This window comes from Pelophylax lessonae (assembly GCF_965119305.1).
Source record: "Pelophylax lessonae genome assembly, chromosome: 4".
In the NCBI taxonomy this organism is placed as follows: Eukaryota; Metazoa; Chordata; class Amphibia; order Anura; family Ranidae; genus Pelophylax; species Pelophylax lessonae.
Genome location: NC_138771.1, coordinates 123,661,588 through 123,681,741, shown reverse-complemented (window position 1 = coordinate 123,681,741; position 20,154 = coordinate 123,661,588). Strand labels below are relative to the sequence as shown.

Sequence of the window (20,154 nt, the reverse complement as noted above, 5' to 3'; positions counted from 1 at the left end):
GGTTTATCACTAGTACAATTTATATTAATTAACACTAATTTCCTAGGCGCGGTCACGTGATTTATAAAATCACCCCTTGGTTTGTTTCAGTGTAAATGAGCACCGAGATAAACATTGCAATACCCACTCAAAATTCCTCCATACATTTCCTATAACACATTAAAGAAAATCTGCCTACCATAGTTGAAAGGTTGGAACAGGCACATACATGTATACCAAAACAGTATAACTTGTAAGCTATTCCATCACTGCAAGGCACCATGTAATGTGGGTACTCAACAAAGTGTCATGCATTCCATTGCTGAATGTGCTGGAGCACAAAAAATAATAGATCAAACCAGAAGTCAGAGACAATATAGTTCACTGAATGCCATGGTAGAGACAGAGCATGTGTGTGCTTTGGGGATTGGAGAATGCTTGCTAAGACAGACAGCACATGACACAGACAGGATGATCAAGCCCTGACCCATACCTCTCTAAAATTGATGGAGTTGCTCTCTTGGACAACCAATGCATCTATATTATGGTGGCGTCAACTTTGTTATAACTCCTAGGAACAGGAAGGAGTGTAGACTGTTCATACACACAAAAAGGTATACATACATCGCAAACATACTAAATACATCAGAGGGCTTTTCAAAGTTTTATTGAATAACTGTGTAGTTCTTGCAGAATAGAAAGGCTCCATTCTCTGTGTCTGTGTCACAGCCAAAAAATATACATTATATATTTATATTAATAAACCCACCCCAAGAAACTCCCATTCATTTCATTTGTTGTTGTAGTTTTCTCACAGAAAGCCATAAAAGCCCTAATTATCACTTTATAGAGTTAATAAGAAAATATATGTGGAAGTTAAATGAAAAATATACACAAGAAATGTTAACAGAAAAAAAAATGTGTCTAAGTGCTGGGACAGAACCGTCCTTTTTAAGGTTAACTCTTGCCTGTCAAACCAGTCTGCCATTGTAGTAAAATGTTTGTAGGCTGATCTGGCAGTGAGAGGGGAAATGTGGATGGGGGTCCAGAAACAGGAAACAGTCGGTAATCCTGATTAATCAGCTCTGAGATTAAGATCCAAAAATGCGCTGCACAGCAATGCGCAACAGACCTCATTCAGCACTGAAGGAGTAAAAAGTCTGACAGCATCAGGCAGATGTAGAAGCAGAAGAAGAGTGTTACTCTATAGTCTCTAAAAGGCAAGAGGTATAATATTTATATATTTAAAAAAAAAAAAAAAAATGGCAGGAGAGAAGTAGCACAGTCCGGCCTGTAACCGAGTCCCTTGGCAGTTATGATATAACTTTTGCTTCTGGTAAAAATGCTTCCCAATACTTAGCCAGCTGAAATAATAAAAAATACAAGTCAGTATCTGAAAGAAAATGTTGACAGGTTGTTAATACTTGTACACAGATATTTGCTAATGTCCACCAAATCAATTGCGTGTATATACATCCAATGCTTTTTTTTTGTTTAGTTTTTGATAGAGCACAGAATGGTTAAAATCTTCTGTTAGGGTCCTTTCACACGAACGATCCGATCAGATCCGCCTGTCAGTTTTTTTAGGCGTCCCTATGGGGACGTCTTTTTATTGCATCCCTATGGGGCAGCAGATGTCAGCGGAGACATGTCGGCTGACACCCGCTGCTATTCGATTCCGATCCTGTCCATGAAATCCGGATGGATGGAAACCCTATTTTCAATCCGTCCAGCGGATCAGATCAGATGGGATAGGATGAGAACGGACAGGCGGTCCGTTCTCATCCGATTCACCCATAGAGAGCAGCGGGGCTCTGAAACCTCCCTCTCTGCACACAGAGCAGAGACGGAGCTGTCATCCACCTGCTCAGCGGGGATCGGAGGATTGATCCCCCGCTGAGCAGAGAACGGACCTCGTCGGCAGCGCAGCGTGTGAAAGGACCCTAAGGAAGGTTTTTAAATGTACCTGTGCCCAGAATATGAACATTAAAGTATTTATACTGTAGATTCCCAACTACCCAAATCTCTATAGCGGCTTGTAATATTTAACCAATTCATTTAGGTTTTAGTTTCTGACAGTTTAGAAACATTTGCTGTGTAGTTACATATAAAGGGGCTGGCAGGTTGCCAAGGTTCGGTAGTAACAGAAAGCAATAGTCAAAAGCTAAGATTTCAGTGCCTCTGTGTTTTGAACTTTTGAGGATGAAATTCTTTCGACAGCACCTTGCCACCTATAGTTAATTGTTTGCTTTAGCTGCACTAGCAGGAACGGAAATGCTCCAGGAAAGCTCTTTTCATGCTGAGCTAATCAAAATGACCACAGCTGATCACAGTTGATAGTCAAATGGCTGTGTGTCATTTAGAAGTTGATTGGCTACACCTGATTGCGTTTACAAGTCATTTTTAGAAGGGGGCAATCCTTTGTAATTATGTTTTTGAATTTTTTTCCTGATATGTTAATGTTATAGCTTTCACTTGGATAGCCATCAGAAAATAATGTGTGTGTCCTGCCAATCTCCTTCTGAAAATGACAGTTGCCTAGCTTTGCCTAAATTCCATACTTATGAGTTACAGACCTGGAATAAAAATCAGAATTCTGTACTGCACTAAACATGTTACTGGACAGTAGAGCTGCATGATTCTGGATAAAATGAGAATCACAATTTTTTTTGCTTAGAATAAATATCACGATTCTCTCACAATTCTCTGCGTAACATCTTTTACATTACACAAAACATTGGGCTAAGTTTACTGTTTAATTTTTTTAAACTCATTAAAGTGTATTTTTTCCCAAAAAACTGTTTGAAAGACTTTTGCGCAAATTCAGTGTGACATAAAAGATTGCAATGATCGCCATTTTATTATCTAGGGTCTCTGCTCAAAAAATATAAATAATGTTTGGGGGGTTCTAAGTAAATTTCTAGTAAAAGCTACTGATTTTAACTTGTAAGCAAAAAGTTTAGTCTTTAGGAGGGTAAACTGCCCTCACAGACGGAAATACGAACTGATATATTGTAAAGCATTGTGTTTATAGTTATCTAGCAGTCTTAATGTCTCCTCTCCGTGGCCGCCGGCCACTGTCTCCCCTCTGTTGGGCACGGAGGGGAGACAGTGGCCGGTGACCAGGTGTCGTACATTGGAAAAGATTGAAGAAATTCCAAGATTTCTTGCTTACAAATATGGTCATTTTGCAAAGCGGCTGGATCCAAGCTTTAACTTATTACAGAGCTATCCAGGGTCACCAAATTGAAAGGATATCATTCAACTTATTCTATTAAGGAGAAGATCTGGCATGCTATTAACCTTATCAGCTATAAGTACAGATTAGATGATCCCACTCAAATACAAGCGTTTGTGACCCCTAACAAGGGTCCATCCTTTCTGGTAAGTAGGGTTCTTGAAGGGGGGGGGGGGGGGTTCAAGTCACCTGGCACGAGTGATCATCTTTCAGCACCTTTGTATGTACACTGGAGCACTTCATTGTACTATGTTTATATGCCAACAGTTTTTAGTTCTATTTATTTTATTTTATTTCATTTCAGGTACTTATATAGCGCTGTCAATTTACGCAGCGCTTTACATATACATTGTACATTCACATCAGTCCCTGCCCTCAAGGAGCTTACAATCTAAGGTCCCTAACTCACATACACACACAGTAGGGCCAATTTTTTTTGTTTTTTTCTTTATACAGGATCCAATTAACCTATCAGCATGTCTTTGGAGTGTGGGAGGAAACCCACGCAGGCACAGGGAGAACATGCAAACTCCAGGCAGGTAGTGTCGTGGTTGGGATTCGAACTAGCGACCCTCTTGCTGCTAGGTGAAAGTGCTAACCACTACACCACTGTGCCACCCACTTTAGTGCACTTGAACTTTCATTTGTGGACTTTATCTATGCACTGGACACCTATGAGCTAAGAAAGAAGGCCCACTTCTATGATGAGGTTCCTTGTCCTTAGTAGCCTGTGGAAGAAAAGTACTCCCCCCGTGACACCTTTAATGAGATCATCCAGGGTAGCTCCAAACAGGCGATCTCCTTGGAAAGGAAGATCAATCGTGGCCTTTTTTGAAGGCTGATCCGAAGACCAACACTTAAGCCAAGACACGACGAAGGACCACTGCCAAAACAGAGAGGCGAACCCATCAGGGGAGCCGCATCCAAAAAGGCATCACAGATAAACAGCAGCCCCTGGACCAGCTGGTCCGCCAGCTCGACAAAGGCAGGGGGAAGCTGCTCCCCCTCCAGGTCATGGCGTAAGAGCTTAGCCCACTTGGTTAGAGTTTGCGACACCAGGGCAATAGTGAATACCGGCCTCATTGCCAAACCAGCTAAAGTGCAGGCCACAACCACATCCTCCGTCGGATCCTTAAAGGCCAGGGACTCTTCAACCGGATTCATGGTTGCCTTGTTTAATCTGGAAACAAGAGAGTCCACCACCAGTGGCACAGTGCACTTCTTAAGAAGGGACTCCTTATGGGGTAACACCTAGTAAAGCGCTTAGGGACCCCCACGGGGACGCTTTTGTCGTCCCCAGTCTTTATCGGCAAGTCTGTCAAAATGGGCAGGCAAAGGAAACACCTTTGCTGCTCTGGAAGGCTTCTGAGTGCCAAAGGGTACCCTGCACCTCCGTCACAGCTTCAGCTGCATCCTCCATCTTTAGGGTCTCACACACAGATACAATTAGTGCATCCACCAGCACCCTCTCGTGTGCGGTCGCAGACGTGGAGGAATCATCCTCAATATCGGAGGATTCCACGCGCATGGTTGCAGACCCAGCAGGGTGACCCACGTCTGAATCAGAATCTGATGAGACAGATAAGGCAGGGGAAGGCGGGGGGCACTCTTTGCTAGGCAGTCACCTTCACCCAGGAACACAAGGGACTCCAGGACCACTGTCAGTGCATGGATGGATGGTTGGGACCCGCAGCCTCAGAGAGGGGATCAGGTGGGGAAATGTGCTTCCAAAGACTCCATGAGTCACCAGGGGGACCCCCACAAAAGGTGTAAAACACTGCTAAGGGACAACCCCCACTGCCCTGGCACCACCACCTGGTTGCCAGGCACAAAGCACCAAGCGATCCTCAGCAGAGAGGGAGAGGACCCCACCAAACTCACCACCCGCAGAAACAAGCGCCTGCAGCCACCAGGAAAATGCACTACACATGCGGCGATCAGGAAGTAAAATCACCCTGGAGTCAGCACCTGGGAATGAGGGGGGGGGGCTCTCACCGCCTGTCATGGCCACCGCTATTTTCAATGGCAAACCACAGCAAAATGGCCACCAGACTACAGAAACATGGCCAGTGTGTATAGGTATACACAGGCTACAACAAAATGGTGGCACCACGAGGCATACAGGTAGACCATGCCTCAAGGACAGATCCAAGCAGGATGGAGGGGCACTGAAAGGAGCCCCCACCAGGTACAACCCTCCCCTCCGCACAGTCGATCGTCTAGGGCGCACCCCCCTGGCCCCCATCACTAGTAAGCACCCTGCCCCCACCCCAGGAACAGTGGCCAGACCACCCAAACAGCCCCAGCGTATGTGGAAGGGGGGGGGGGTGGGGCAGGTGAGGGATTTGGCAAGGGGGGGTGCCTGCGGGAAGGAGGGGAACCCGGGGGTCTGATCGTCCCAAGGAGGAGCCAGGGTCCACCCAAAAATCCTCCAGGGGGAGAGGGGGCCCAGCTACTCACCATACCAGGAACCATGCGGGCACCACTCCAGACAGAACCCCTCTCCGTTGAAATGGGGGGGGCTGTCGGCTAGGAGGAGTTCTGCGACTCAGGCCGAGACTCGCTCGTATGCCATTTCGCGAGGAGTTCAACTCGCAGGCCAACCCCCGTCCAGTGGGGCTATGTCATGGTTGACCTAGCGCAGAGCTGAGGTCTACGTGCGCTTGGTGGCCAGATTGGGGTGACCACTGGATCTAGATTATCCAGCTCGTCGCCCAGTCCGGCAGTTAATTGCAGATCTCACAGGAAAAATCCAGGAGAAAAATGTTCAATCTAAAAAGAAAACAAATGTTGCCAGGGCCAAAGATCTCAGCAAGGAACTAGGTCCTTACTCCGGACTAGGCAGAGTGGCTATAGCAGAGAGAGGGAGTATACCCCCTGGGACTGCCCGTAGGCGTAGCCAGAATTATTTTCTGCCTAGTGTCCTACTCCGATAGGAGGCAGAATAACCCAATGGTTATGAAGCTGTTTGTTAATAAACGAAAGAGAAAAAAGTTTTTTTGACTCACCAATAAAATCTGTTTCCTGAAATACAGTATTTCAGGATACAGGCTTCTTTATAGGATTATGACTATATGCTGCTTAAAGTGTTACTAAACCCAGGACCCTGCATTCACTATATTTTGCCTCCCACAATACACAGAACATGGAAATGCAATAATTTTAATAAATATAAACGGATACATACCTTTTCTCATCAGCAGTATACAGCAGTCTTCATTCTCCACTGATTGTCCTACGAGGGTTGCAGGGCCCCTTACCCCCTGTCTGGACAGTGCTGTTTGGAACTGTGCCAATCACATGCACCCTCCAAGGGAAAAAAAAAAAAAACTCTCTAGCAATACACAAAAACTGAGCATGTGTAGTATCTCAAATGCTCTGTTCTATCAGCAGATAGATTGGGAACAGTGGAAGAATGGGAGGATCAGAAAAGACAGGATCAAACAGCCTTTTTACACAATGCGAAGGATTAACCTCATTTCTTGATGTGAGTATAACAAGCATGCGTTACTGCATATACAAACTGATTTTATTGATTTTACTGATGTGGGTTTAGTAACACTTTAAGGTGATTGAACACTGGCAAAAAAAGAAGGCTACTGGTACATCCATCCCTAGCTAGCCATGGAGGGGAGGATCCTATGTCCTGTACTGTGCTCCAGGAAATGCATTTTACTGGTAAATGAAAAATGTTTACTTGATGGTACATTACAAGACACAGGAATCTTTAAATCGTTACAAATGGAATGTCCAAAAGTAGTCCAACTAAGGTGTGGGCAACACAGCGAAAAAAGCCAGAAATCCAACATAACCAACGGGTCAAGATGGGCTCAAAAGACTAAGCATGTGAACAGAAGCCCAGACACCAGCATTGGAAGTCTGAGTAAAAGAAGCGTGATGGGGATAGAAGGAACCATATCCTTTAGATTATAGGCTCTAATGATAACTTATTTGATCCATCTAATAAAAGTGGCGTGAGAGGCAGGAAGACCCTTACTAGAACATTTAGGAAACAGGTAATCAGATTTCCTTAAAGCAGAAATAGCTGACAGGTAAACTCTGTAAACAAACTCAGGTAAATCGGGCACACCATGTCCAGATAGTAGAGAGAAAATTGGTAAGTGGGTGTAAAATTCCGCGCTAATAAATGAGAGAGAGAAAATAAAAATTATAATAAAGACTAGCAGCTGCACATAGGAATCATAGAAAAAATCCCCATAGTATCTGGTAACAGTATGTGCTGCGCTGGAAAATATGTGGTTAGAATATCACTAAATGTGACATTAGTGCAAAAAAATTATTTCTAAATACAAATTATAATAATTCAACTAATTTCTTATAACATGTGTATTGTCCAATATACAAAACAATCAAGTCCATGCAGAAAAAAGGAAAAAAAAATCTGTATCCAAAATCCTCGGTGATGTGGTAAAGTGAATAAGAAAATAGAATTCAAAAAGCCAAGCGTATGACGAAACCGGTCGGGCGAGTCAGACGTGACGCAACCACGCCCCCAACAGCCGGCTTCCACGATTTGCCATACCGTAGGAGATGTTCGTTCTCTTCTAGGCGTTGGTCTACCGCTTTACATGCATAGGTCATTCATCCAAAATGTGAGTTTGTTACTATTTTAACTAAATAAACGGATTATATTTACGGAATTACGCTGTCCCTGTCATCATCTCTCTTGTATATACCATATGGATTTCTGCTTTGAGTCGGTGAGGTGACACCCTGTGGCCGTTTCTGGTATTTCTACCCAAAAGCCCATATAGGTCTACTCATTAATTTGAGTGACCCACTCAATTTGGTAAGCTGTCAACTTATTTAATCACACGGTGACCTGCACTATGGTGTTCTCTTTATCTTCAAGATACCTTGTGGATGTAATAACTACTGGGACTTATGGCTTTTTGAATTCCATTTTCTTATTCACTTTACCACATCACCGAGGATTTTGGATACAGAATTTATTTTCTTTTTTTCTGCATGGACTTGATTGTTTTATATATTGGACAATACACATGTTATAAGAAATTAGTTGAATTATTATAATTTGTATTTAAAAATAATTTTTTGCACTAATGTCACATTTAGTGATATTCTAACAACATATTTTCCAGCGCAGCACATACTGTTACCAGTAGAGAGAAAATTCCCTAGGGATTTTCTGAGCCAGCCATAGGGAAGGACGGACAGACAATATACTTATTAATGTAGAAGACAGACATCACCTTTGGGAGGTGGGAGGAAGAGTGGCTTCTGAAGAGCTGAGTGAACCAGAGTGATATCCGAAGGTGACACCAGGTAATGAATACAAAGAGAAATGTGAGCTAAGGCCAGAGGTCTCAAACAAAATAACTAAGGCAGAGATTTGTCTAAGGGGAAGTTCCGTGACTTGCACCAAGCAAAGTTGACCTTCAAGGTGCGATGGTAGACTTTGCAAGAAGTCAACTTCCTAGCCAGTCGCTTAAACAACCATGCCATTAAAGCACGTGACTGAGGAGCAGGATGGGGTCCTGGTCCTTAAAGTGGTTGTAAACTTTAGACATGAAATCATAACAAGCATATCCTTATCTATATTATGTACTGGTCTAAATTAAGCTCACTAAGTGTAATTTCTGTATGATGCTTCGTTCCCCTACTATCAACATCAATCACATCTGACAAGTTTTCCTAACACCAAGAGAAAAAAAAAAAAAAAAAAGAAGGAGACAGGGGAGGGAGCTCCAGCAGATTGAAAGCCTCAGCTCTGTTCCTGGGTGCTGTGTTAAGGGGGATGTGCCCTCTCCCTCCAATCAGCTCCCAGAGCTCTGCAATGTGTAACTTTTTCTGAACTCTCAGTAAAGCTTTCAAAATGTAGCACTTTGAGCAGATGTAGAGAAGATAAGACTGCAGATAAACAGGTACAACTTGGTACGATTGGTTTAATCGCTGTATCACCTGAGGCCAGTCACTTCACTGGGTATATCTAAGGTTTTACAACCACTTTAAACGTATGAAGTCCGGACAATTAAGGAGCACCCACAAAGCCTCTGCTAGGAACTACAGTATGTCTTGAGACCATGCCCTCCTGGGCCAATCTGGCACGATGAGAACTGCTGGAAAGTCCTCCTTTTGAATCTTGCAGAGAAGGGGAAAAGAATATGCAGGGGCAAAAAGGCATAAATCAAGTTGAACTGATCCCATGGCGTCATCAGAGCATCCACTCTGAATGCCTGAGGATCCCTGGACCTGGCAACAAACAAACCTGCCTAGTTTGTTGTTGAATCTGGACACCAGCAGGTCCACATTTGGAGTCCTGCACTTGCGGCAAAATCCTCTGAATGGAGAGCCTATTCACCTGGATCCAAAACCCCAGCAATTTTTCACGCCTGGAATGTGGACTGTGGACCTAGCTGGAACATGAAGGTCTGCCTAAGAGAGGATCAAGTCAGCTTCCCTTTTTGCAGTGCATCTTCTGATGCCTTACTGACAACTGACGTAGACCATGGAACTGTCCGACTGGATTCTAGTTGGATGACTTTTCAATAAAGGAATACATCACTGAAGGGACAACCGAGGTGCCCCTGTTGATGGAAAGGTGAACTTCCTTTGGCGACTAAGTCCCCTGCACTGGGATGTTCAGGACTGCTCCCCAGAGCATAAGGCTGACATCTGGCATGAGAACCTTCCACAACTGTGGAGGAATGGGCTTTCCCAACTCTAACGTGGTCCAAGGGTCAAGTCTTTTGTGTCCCATAAGGCCAGAATATTGAGTTGCAATGATCTAAAGTTAAACTGGGTGTACATGACAACAAGTTTTTCCTGTGCCAGAATGACCCCAGATAGAACATGCCCAGTGTTGGAACGATGTACTCCAATCTGTGAGATGGGTCCAACGATGACTTCTCAGGGTTGAGGATCCAACCGAAGTTCTACAGAGCCTGTACATTCTATTGAGCAAGGAGCAGAGCCAAAACCAGGAAGCACCTTGGTAAAAAACCTGGGGGACCATAGACCGGGCAAAATAAAGGCGATCAACTGGTCAATGGATTAAAATTTAATGAAACCAGGAGCCAGCAGTACAAGGAACAATACTCATTATTAGTAACTCCTGTCCCATCTGCTGATTGTTGTGGTTTTTATTATGACTACATTTAGGCTTTAAGCCAGAGAATCCTGCTCATGTGTACAAAGAAAAAAGCGCATCTTGGAAATTTGGTAAAGTGTATCTGCTAAGCCATTCAAGCAGTAATGCAAAGTGGTGGGCAAAAGGTCTGACAATAGACAGAGGGAATCATATGAATGGAGCTGGGATTCTGGGCAAAGCATTTGGTCCAGACAGCAATGGTCTGACAGACAGCCATAGAAACAACTGCGGGTTACATGGCAGGGGCTGCAAAGACAGCCTTAAGGAGGGCCTCTAACTTATCCACTGGGTCCTTACATACAGGACTATCCCCCATGGAGGATAGTGAGCTCTTGTGAGATCTTGCTAAGGCAAGAAATAGCTGGATCCACCACAGGAAGCACCCATTTCCGAAGGGAGCTCTCCTCAAATAGGATACTGTAGAGCAAAATGTTTAGGAAGAGAAAGACATGTCTGACTGAGGCTAGTCTCCATATAGGACAGGTCCAACCTTGGGTTAGATACATTGTAAAGACATAAAAACCAAAAGACATGTACTTATAGAAACTATATAAAACATTGTGCTGGACAAGTGGAATGTAAAGCACTGGAAAACCGTATTTAAACCAGTTTTATGTTCAATAAAGTAATGAAATGTATTTTAAAACATTACTAGTATAACTAAAATTGTATTTCTCCTACCTACACAGTCCCCTGTAGAGGTAGAAATTAACTGCTTGCTTTGCAGGGGGGAAATTTGTTTCGGGTTTTAAAAATACTGACAATCACTTTAACCATTTGCCTCCCAAGCCTATTTTGACACGTCTCATATGTATGTAAAAATCTGCTTTTTTTAAAAAAAAAAAAAACCAAAAAAAAAAAAAACGAGATTATTACTTAGAACCCCCAAACATTATATAGCCCTGCCTGGGTGAAAAAAATGTTGGTTGTTGCAATTTTTTGTCACACAATATTTGCTGAGAGGTTTTTCAAATGCAATTTTTGTAGGCAGTGCTCAGGAGTTGCTGAGAGATAAAGACAGTGGGTCCTTGATTTGTTAGCATCCAAAAAATCGAAATATGAATTTTAAAGTAACAGAGTTGAAAAATATCCCAAAATAGCATTAGCCTCATACTACACATTCACTGGTTGGAATTTTTATCTTCTCCAGCTGCAGATTTACCATGACACACAAGATGGAGTTTTTCCATCGCACAAACAACTATTTTCAAGTATAGTTATTAACTACGAGACTACAGGTCAGCTTACAAGTCAGGGTCTTACTTTGTGCTGTGAATTCAAGAGTGTTTCTAGGTATTTCACAATATGACTTTTAAAGTCCTTCGATTTTTCTTTCTGTAAGAGGAAAAAAAAAAAAGGTAAGTCCGACAATAAAAATTACCCCCTCAAATATTCAAATTAAACGGTTCTGAAATCAAAACATTTTACACAATAAAAAGACTATGGAACCCCTCAGGTATGAAAGTATTTAAAAGAAGTTTGTCTATAGCAGCCAGTTTGACTTCTACCATTTTACAACCAATACTGTATCATTGAAAGGAAGATTTTAGGCAGCACAGACATAAGGACCATTAGTCATTACAGATAATTATTATAAAATCAGTCACAAATTGCAAAACACCAACTAAAGGCAATAGCAACAGCAGATGGAGCTACAATCTCAGTGATCGCTCTTAGCACTTTGCACACAATAATAATGAAGACACCCCACAGTTCATCCTCCAACAAAAAAAATACACTGAAGCAAAGTTATGATTATGAAAACTAATTTGCTCTACCATGAACGTGATGTAATATTATGGGGTGGAAAAGTCTGGAGAGTTCTCTACAGTGAAGGAGGATAAGGGCAGGCTTTCTGCTACAAGCAAGAGACTAAAGTGACTGATCCCAGCCACTAATAAAAGTATGGAAAAGGAGGACCCTAGCACATACTCAAGATGTCCTTGAATGTTCATTTATTCAGGTCATGGTATAGCAATAGTTAGTCACGTGTAAGATATTATAACTGAGGAAGCTTGGAATGGTGAATTACAAAACAAGTCCAGCTGTATGTTACTACTTGTAAGATTTATCATATGAACAAACCGTTTAAAAAGTATCCTTAGCATTAATACCTCCCTGATTGAGGCAAACTATAATTTTTTCTTGAGATGGTATCTAGTTCCAGTCAGATTGGCGTCTGCTGTCCAGGGGACCTCCTCCAGGTGCTTTCGTGGTTGCGGCCAGGAGGGAACGGTCCTCCATACCTTGTGGACGTGCAGGAGGGTAAGGCAGTTTTTGACCCGCACATACAATTTTATCTATTCCCTCACTCAGGTAAATCTAAAAGTTTCCACAGCAGGCGCTCTTGGGGAGGCCAATGGAGGGGATTCCAGGATATGCAAGAGGCCTAATCGCATTTATTTTCACAGCAGCTAGGATATCCATCGCCCGATCCTGGAAATCACCCATGGTCCTTTTTGATCTCCTAAAGGCAAAATTGACATGGATCATGATTAATAAAACCTATGGCGGCTATCCTTCAGGATAAGCTGGCCTACTTTCAGAAAATATGGAGTCCCTGGACAAAATACTTGTCAAAATCCACCTGGATGTAGAGACACCAGCCCCCTGTGTAGGACTAGCCCACAGCCTAATACTTAAGACACTTACACTTTCTTCTTATCTTTTCTCACCTCCCCTTTTTCTTTCTCTATACTCCACCTCCACCCCCCCCCCCTTAATTTATCTGTATTCACTTCCACAAGATGGATTTTAGTCAAAGCCACTCTTGGTCCTGAGCGACCAAGCCACTTAGTAAAACTTTGAAGGGCTAGAAAGAGTCTATATAAGTGAACAGAACGCAAGTAAGAATATGTTCAACAGATTGCTAAGTATTCATTACTATTCGTCTGTTATTTTTTATTCAGTAGTTCCCCCCGTTGGGAACTATAAACATGATATTTAGGTATGTTGTCCACAATTCGACCTTTAGTTCATCGGAGATATAGCTACTTTACCAGTGAATCGGTGGACACACAGAGGTCCATGAGTAGCTAGGCTGATAACGCTAACATTTCCTTCTTTTTATTATTTATTTCTTCTTTTATTATCTGGCATGTACCTGGTTCTATGTAATATGATGGACCAACGAATGGTTTCTGTACTGTACTACACTTTTATGATGTTGAAAATTCAAATAAAAACCATTGGAACATAAAAAAGTATCCTTAGCGTTTTTTTTTTTTTTTAAAAAGGTAGAACTATGAGCTCCCATTGAAAATATATGACGCAGCTCTTGTGTCCTAAAGCCAATATGCCAGCATAAATGTGCGGGCAGTAAACAGAGATCTTGGAGAGTGAAGGAAGCTGTCATAGAAAGGATAGTACTCAAGTGAGCTCAGCCCAACCTGCCAGTTATACTTGCGACAGAAGCTTGTGTTGTGAATATTGCTCATCCCCATCTCATGCATTTGGTGACCAGAGGGATTAAAAAACGTATACTTCCTTAAGTCTGTCAGTGAAGCCCATCTATTGCAGCTTCCTGTGATTGTGGCAACAACACTGCACTACTCAAAATTAGGAGCAGAGTTGCCACTCTAATGTAGGCTGTGCCTGCTTTAAGTATAGTGGGTGTGGCTATCCGCATCGTCACTGCTAATTCACAAGCCTGCGGCTTTATCATCAACCAGCAACTGGCTACACCTAGTCCTGCCCACGGCTTTCTGGATTGACAGCACTGCCTCTGCTGCTGAAATCTGTGAGCTGCCTTTAATAAAGGCTTGTTAATCACATCACATCACAGTAACTGGATTTGGTACTTGTTTGACCGCTTCCGGACGACCCTACTACTGCATATATACTGTGGCAGGACAGCCCAGCCTGGGCAAAATCAAGTACCTGTACGTGATTTTAAGCACGAGATCTGGGGCGCGCGCTGATCGTTCCAAGGAGATGCAGACCGCCATTCTGTCACAGAGGAAAATGGAGATCCCTTTGTTTCTGCAAAGAAGAAACACGGACCTCTGTTTCCATCTAGTGCATCCATTCCCCCCCAGTTAGAAATCACTCCCTAGGAGCACACTTAACCCTTTAATCGCCCCTGATGTTAACTCCATACCTGCCAGTGTCATCTATACAGTGAATTTTTTTTTTTTTTAGCACTGATCACTGTATTGGTGTCACTGGTCCCCAAAAAGTGTCACTTAGTGTCAGATTTGTCCTCTGCAATGTCGCAGTCCCACTAAAAATCATTGATCGCCATTAACTAGTAAAAATGTAAAAAAAAAAAAAAAGTCCATTAATCTATCCCATAGTTTGTAGATGCAATAACTTTTGCTCAAACCAGTCAATATACGCTTAGGATTTTTTTTTTTTTTTTACCAAAAACATGTAGCAGAATACATATTGGCTTAAAGAAATGAAGAACTTAGATTTTTTTACATTTTTTTTTATTGGATGTGTTTTATAGCAGAAAGTAAAAAAAAAAAAAAAAAAATTGGATTTTTGACTTACCGTAAAATCCACATCTCTGATATTAATTGACGGACACAGCTCATGATCGTCTTAACCATTGTTTATACTGCCCCCTACAGGAGTAGGACACTAGGCAGACAAAAAAGTCTGGCTACACCAATGGGCAGTCCCAGGGGGTATACACCCTCTCTCTGCTATAGCTACTCAGTTTTGTTTGTGTCAGAAGAATTACAAATCCACAGAGGGGTGGGTGCTGTATCCGTCAATGAATATCAGAGAAATGGATTTTACAGTAAGTCAAAAATCACATTTTCTCTTTCGTTCATTGACGGACACAGCTCCTGATCTTCTTAACCATTGGGACATCCCAAAGCAGTGGTAAACAAGTGGGGTGGGAACAGCGAAAAATAAATTCCCATGGCTAACTATAGCCAACCAGGTGAACAGGAGCTGAACGAAAACTGGAGCTTACCTGAAAAAAAAAAAAAATACACCCTCAAAAAGGACCAGATCCCTAAACAGAGGCAGAGGCAAATGTCCACCAAAAGGCCACCTTCTGGGACAGTGTGAGCAGGGGAATCTCCCGAAGATTCTCAAAAAGAGGCTTCTGGAGGACAGAGCACCTAACTCCCTGTAGAAAAGTATGCACCAGGGAGTATGTGGCCAAAGGCCATTGAAATAAGATCACTAAGGTCGACACCTGACCCTTGATAGTACTCAAGGCCAGTTTCTGTTCAAAAGGAAGGTCAAGATCCAAGCCACCTAACAAGAGCGAGGATGAACCCCAAGAGACTCACACCACGCGATGTACGTCTTCCACGTACGATGGTAGATCCTCCTAGCTTTTAACAGTGACTGTAAAGCAGGACAGAAGATTGATCCTTGGGACAGCAGATCCTCCCTGAGAGGAAGCTTCCAAGGAATGTCGGCAACCAGCCGCACCAGATCAGGGTACCAAGCCCGGCGAGGCCAATCCGGGACCACTAGGATGACTGGAATCCCTTCTGCCTTGATTCTGCGTAGAAGTCTTGGCAGAAGCTTGAGAGGAGGGAAGGCGAAAATCAGATTATACTGACTCCACGGGGCAACAACCGCATCTGTGGCATTTGCCAGATAATCCTGTGACCAAGCCACAAACCTCTGCACCTTTCTGTTGAGCCGGGAAGCCAACAGACCTCGGGGATGCCCCACCGGAGACACAACTGATGAAACACCTCCAGGTGAAGGGACCAACTCCCCTTGGTCCAACTCTTGCCAACTGACGTAATCCTTCTGCCAGTTTTCCAATCTGGGAATGTGTACGGCGGTGAGGGCTGGAACGAACCACTCTGCCCACCTTAGAATCCGGGTACCTCCAGAGCCGCCAGTACACTTTTTGTGCCCCCCTGGAGACTGACCTAAGCCAATGCTGTGGCATCGTCCGATTGAATATGCACTGGATATCTGATCGCTCTGCGTTCCAAGATATTAATCAGTAGTTTTCCAGTGTCAAGATCCCAGAGTAGAATATTTGCAGAGGACGCCTCCCCAACCAGACAGGCTGGCATCCGTGGTGACCACTGTCCAATACAAGGGGAGGAACCTAAGACTGCAGATTCTTGTCCCCATTTGGACAGAATCTCCCTTGCAAAGACTTTGTATAGAACTGTGCAAATGGAACCGTCTCGAAGGTAGACAGCATCAGGCCCAGCACCCGCATGCAAGTCTGGAGAGATGGCCATCTGCTGGACAGCAGGAGACGAATTTCAGCCTATAGTGTCTGGAGTTTGACCAGAGGAAGGAGCACTCTGGCTAAGACAGAGTCCAGAGTCAGACCCAGATAGTCCAGCTTGTGGACGTAACAAGAGTAGACTTCTGAAAATTCAGAAATCAGCCAAACTCCCTCAAGCTCCTATGGTGATTTCCAGGTTATCCACCAGAGCAGTAGCAGACTCCGCTCGCAGAAGGAAGACGTCGAAGTAGCCCAGTACCGTGATCCCCCATTGACATAATGCAAGGACTGGGGTCAACACTTTCGTGAAGACCCAAGGAGCAAAGGTGAGACCAAAAAGTAACGCCACAAACTGATAATGCTCCTCCGCCACGGCAAGGCGGAGGAAGTGCTGGAGACCGACACATATTGGAATGTGAAGGTAAGCTTCATTGATGTCGATGAAGGCAAGAAAATCCCTGATGCAGGAAAGTCACCACTATGCGAACAGACTCCATTCTGAACTTCTGCACCCGCACAAAGCAGTTCAGGGCCTTGAGGTACAGAAAAGGCACCTGCCTTCCTTCCCGGGGACTGTAAACAGGTTTAAGTAAAACCCCTGACAACTTTTCAAAGTTGGAACCGGGACTATCACCTGTAAAGAAAAGGTTTGCACCGCCCCAAAAAGAGCCTGTAAGCGGACCGGGGACAGTCGTACGTCGGAAGGAAGAACCTTACCGGAGTGTAAGAACGAAGCTCGAACATGTACGCTGGACCGAATGACCTCGTTGACCTACTTATTCTCGTACCAGGAGAGTCCACGGGTCAGGGAACCAGCGAAGACGTCCCCTACCCCAGATACGGGTGAGAGCGCACCTTCCTGCTGAAGGGGCCTTGTCCGCGGGTCTGGAGAAGCCCACATTTGACTCGCCAGACCAAGTTCACTTGGATCCTCCAGAGGGAGGCCCAGAAGGGCTCTGATCCCTTGTCAGTCAACCCTGAGGGACGAAACAACTTCCAGTAAGCCGAGAAGAAGGGCCCACGTCTATGAGGGTCCTTGCCCTCGGTAGCCTGGTGAGACCTTTAATAATGTCATCCAGAGTAGCAAACAGGCGATCTCCTCTAAATAAAAGATCAGTCAAGGCCCTGTTAAAGTCTGGCCTGCAGCCAAAAGCCCCCCCCGAAGGACCACTGCCAAAAGAGAGCTGAGACACTAGGGGAGCCGCATCACAGATAAACTGCAGCCCCTGGACCAGCAAGTCCGTCAGTTGAGCAAAGGCAGGGGGGAGCTACTCCTCCTCCAGGTCACTTAGCCCACTTGTTCAGAGCCTGCAACACCAGGGCAAAGGTGAATATTTGCCTCAGTGCTGAACCAGCCAGGGTGCACAAATTTTAGGCCACAGCCTACGCCTTCCTGTTAGCTGGGTCCTTAAAGGCCAGGGGACTCTTCAACTGGAATCATGGTTGCCTTCTGGAAACCGGAGGGTCCACCGCCGGTCAAACAGTCCACTTCTTAAGAAGCGACTCCTCATAGGGGTATCGCCAAGCAACTCGCTTAGGGACCCCAAGGGGACGCTTTGGTCGTCCCCATTCTTCAGGGACAATTCTGTCAAAAGAGGAGGGGAAAGGGAACTCCTTTTGCCGCTCTGAATGGCTTGTGAATGCCAAAGGGAACCTGCTCCTCAATCGTAGCAGCAGTTGCCTCCTCCAACTTAAAGTCTCAAGCACAGATACAATCAGTGCGTCCACCAGCACCTTTTCGTGCACGGTTGCAGAAGTGGAGGAGTCATCCTCACTATCTGAGGATTCAGGGCGCGTGGTCGCAGACCCAGCTGGGTGACCCACGTCTGTGGCGTCCAAATCAGATTCCGGATCTGAAAAGACAGATTAAGCAGTGGAAGGCAGGGAGGGCACTTTTATGCCAGCCCATCGCCCAAAAACCACCTCCACCCAGGAGCACAAGGGACTCCAGGAACGTCGTCAGTGCATCAATGGATGGATGGGAACCGGAGGGCCCCGCAGCCCCAGAGAGGGGATTCAGGTGGGGAGAGATGTGCTCCAAAGACTCAATGAGTCCCCAGGGGGACCCCACAAAAAAGTGTAAAAAACACTGCTAAAAGGACAACCCCCCACAGCTCTGGCAGCACCACCTGGTTGCCAGTCACAGAGCACCAATTGATCCTCAGCAGAGAGGGAGAGGTCCCCACCAGACTCAACACCCCACAGAAACCAGGCACCACAGCCACCAGGAGAATCTGCACTGCATAAGTGACGATCTGGAATCAAAAGGATCCAGGAGTGACCTCTGTCCATCAGACGGCCCAGGTCAGAACCAAGCTCACTGACTTTGAACGCTTATGGGCAGCCCGCGACCCGCATTTGCTCTCGCTCCTGTATAAATTGTTAGAAGCAGCCAAACCCTCCCCCAAACCATATTTTATCAGGGAATGGGAACGGGACCTGCACCTTGAGTTTACCTCGGAGCACCTCTACCGCCTGTATCGTTTGACCCACTCTAGCTCCGTGGATTCCAAGACACAGGAGAATAATTATAAGCTGCTTACAAGATGGTATTGGGTCCCAGGGACTATAGCTAGATTTTGCCCTGGTGTTTTGGATGAGTGCTGGAGGGGCTGTGGGCAGAGGGGGACGCTCCTTCACATATGGTGGACATGACCCCTGATCAGGCCTTTCTGGGAAATGGCAAGGAGACTCTTCCAGGATGGCTTGGGTCTGGATGTGCCGGACTCTCCAGGGCTTTTCCTACTGCATGTCCCCCCCCCCCAGTGCCCATCCCAAGATATAAGTGGGGAGCTCTCCCACACTTACTCAACGCCGCCAAGCGCCTCATTCCTATCCATTGGAAGACCCCCATATCCCTAGCGAGGCGGATTGACTTCGCAAAGTGAAGGAGATTATGGAGGCTGAGGAGTGAATGGCTACGTGTAGGGGTACCCGGGATAGGTTTGATGCAGCTTGGTCACAGTGGCGTCGTTACGCACCCAACTAGCTCCCGGTGTCCTCCAGTCTGGATGTGGCCCCCCTGGCTCTAGCCGACCCCTCATTCCACCAGCAGGTACTGCAGGCCTCCCACCTTCCTGCTACGTAACATTGCATATGTTCCCATGTCAGTTGCCCCTGGAGCCAGGTGTGGACACCCTCTGGTTACCTGACCTTTCCCTTTTGGATGGCAGAGTTCCCCCCCTTTGTTTTTATTTATTTTTCATTTTTCCTTTTCTTGAGCACTGTGCGACAGCTCGCCCTGTTGTGGTGGACCTAGATGGCCCGTGCTGTTTTTGTTCTTTTTCTTTTATAAGCTTTATTGTTTGGGGGCATGGGCTCGCTCTCTCTCCTACCTCATCGGAGGGGGAGTGGTGGGTCAGATGGGGCCAAATGCCTGGACCTGGGGGAGCCCTGCCACCACACAGGTTTATGCCGGCCTTGGTCTCCACCCTGGGGCTTAGCCTCACCTTTTGATCTACTGGTTTGCAGATTTATTGTGGTTTGTCTAGTCTCTACTGTTGTTGCTCAGTTATGCACCATTGGCCTTGATTTGCCTCATGTTGAGTTTTCCTCTTTTTTTTCAGCAACTTACTGTATTGTTATAACTCTCTCAATAAAAACTGATTATCCAAAAAAAAAAAGATCCAGGAGTCAGCA

General features: G+C 45.0%; 1 protein-coding gene across 1 annotated transcript in view; it reads right to left on the bottom strand.

Moving 5' to 3' along the window:
- Positions 1 to 630: 630 nt before the first annotated feature.
- The window catches only part of SNX1 (sorting nexin 1), a 100,511-nt gene continuing 80,987 nt past the window's right edge, over positions 631 to 20,154 (bottom strand). Inside the window, exons 14-15 of the mRNA XM_082254708.1 lie at positions 11,613 to 11,684; positions 631 to 1,343 (exon numbers count right to left, since the gene is read on the bottom strand). Of these exons, the coding sequence (XP_082110834.1) occupies positions 1,293 to 1,343; positions 11,613 to 11,684 (123 nt within the window). The 3' untranslated portion in view covers positions 631 to 1,292. The remainder of the gene's footprint in view (positions 1,344 to 11,612; positions 11,685 to 20,154) is intronic.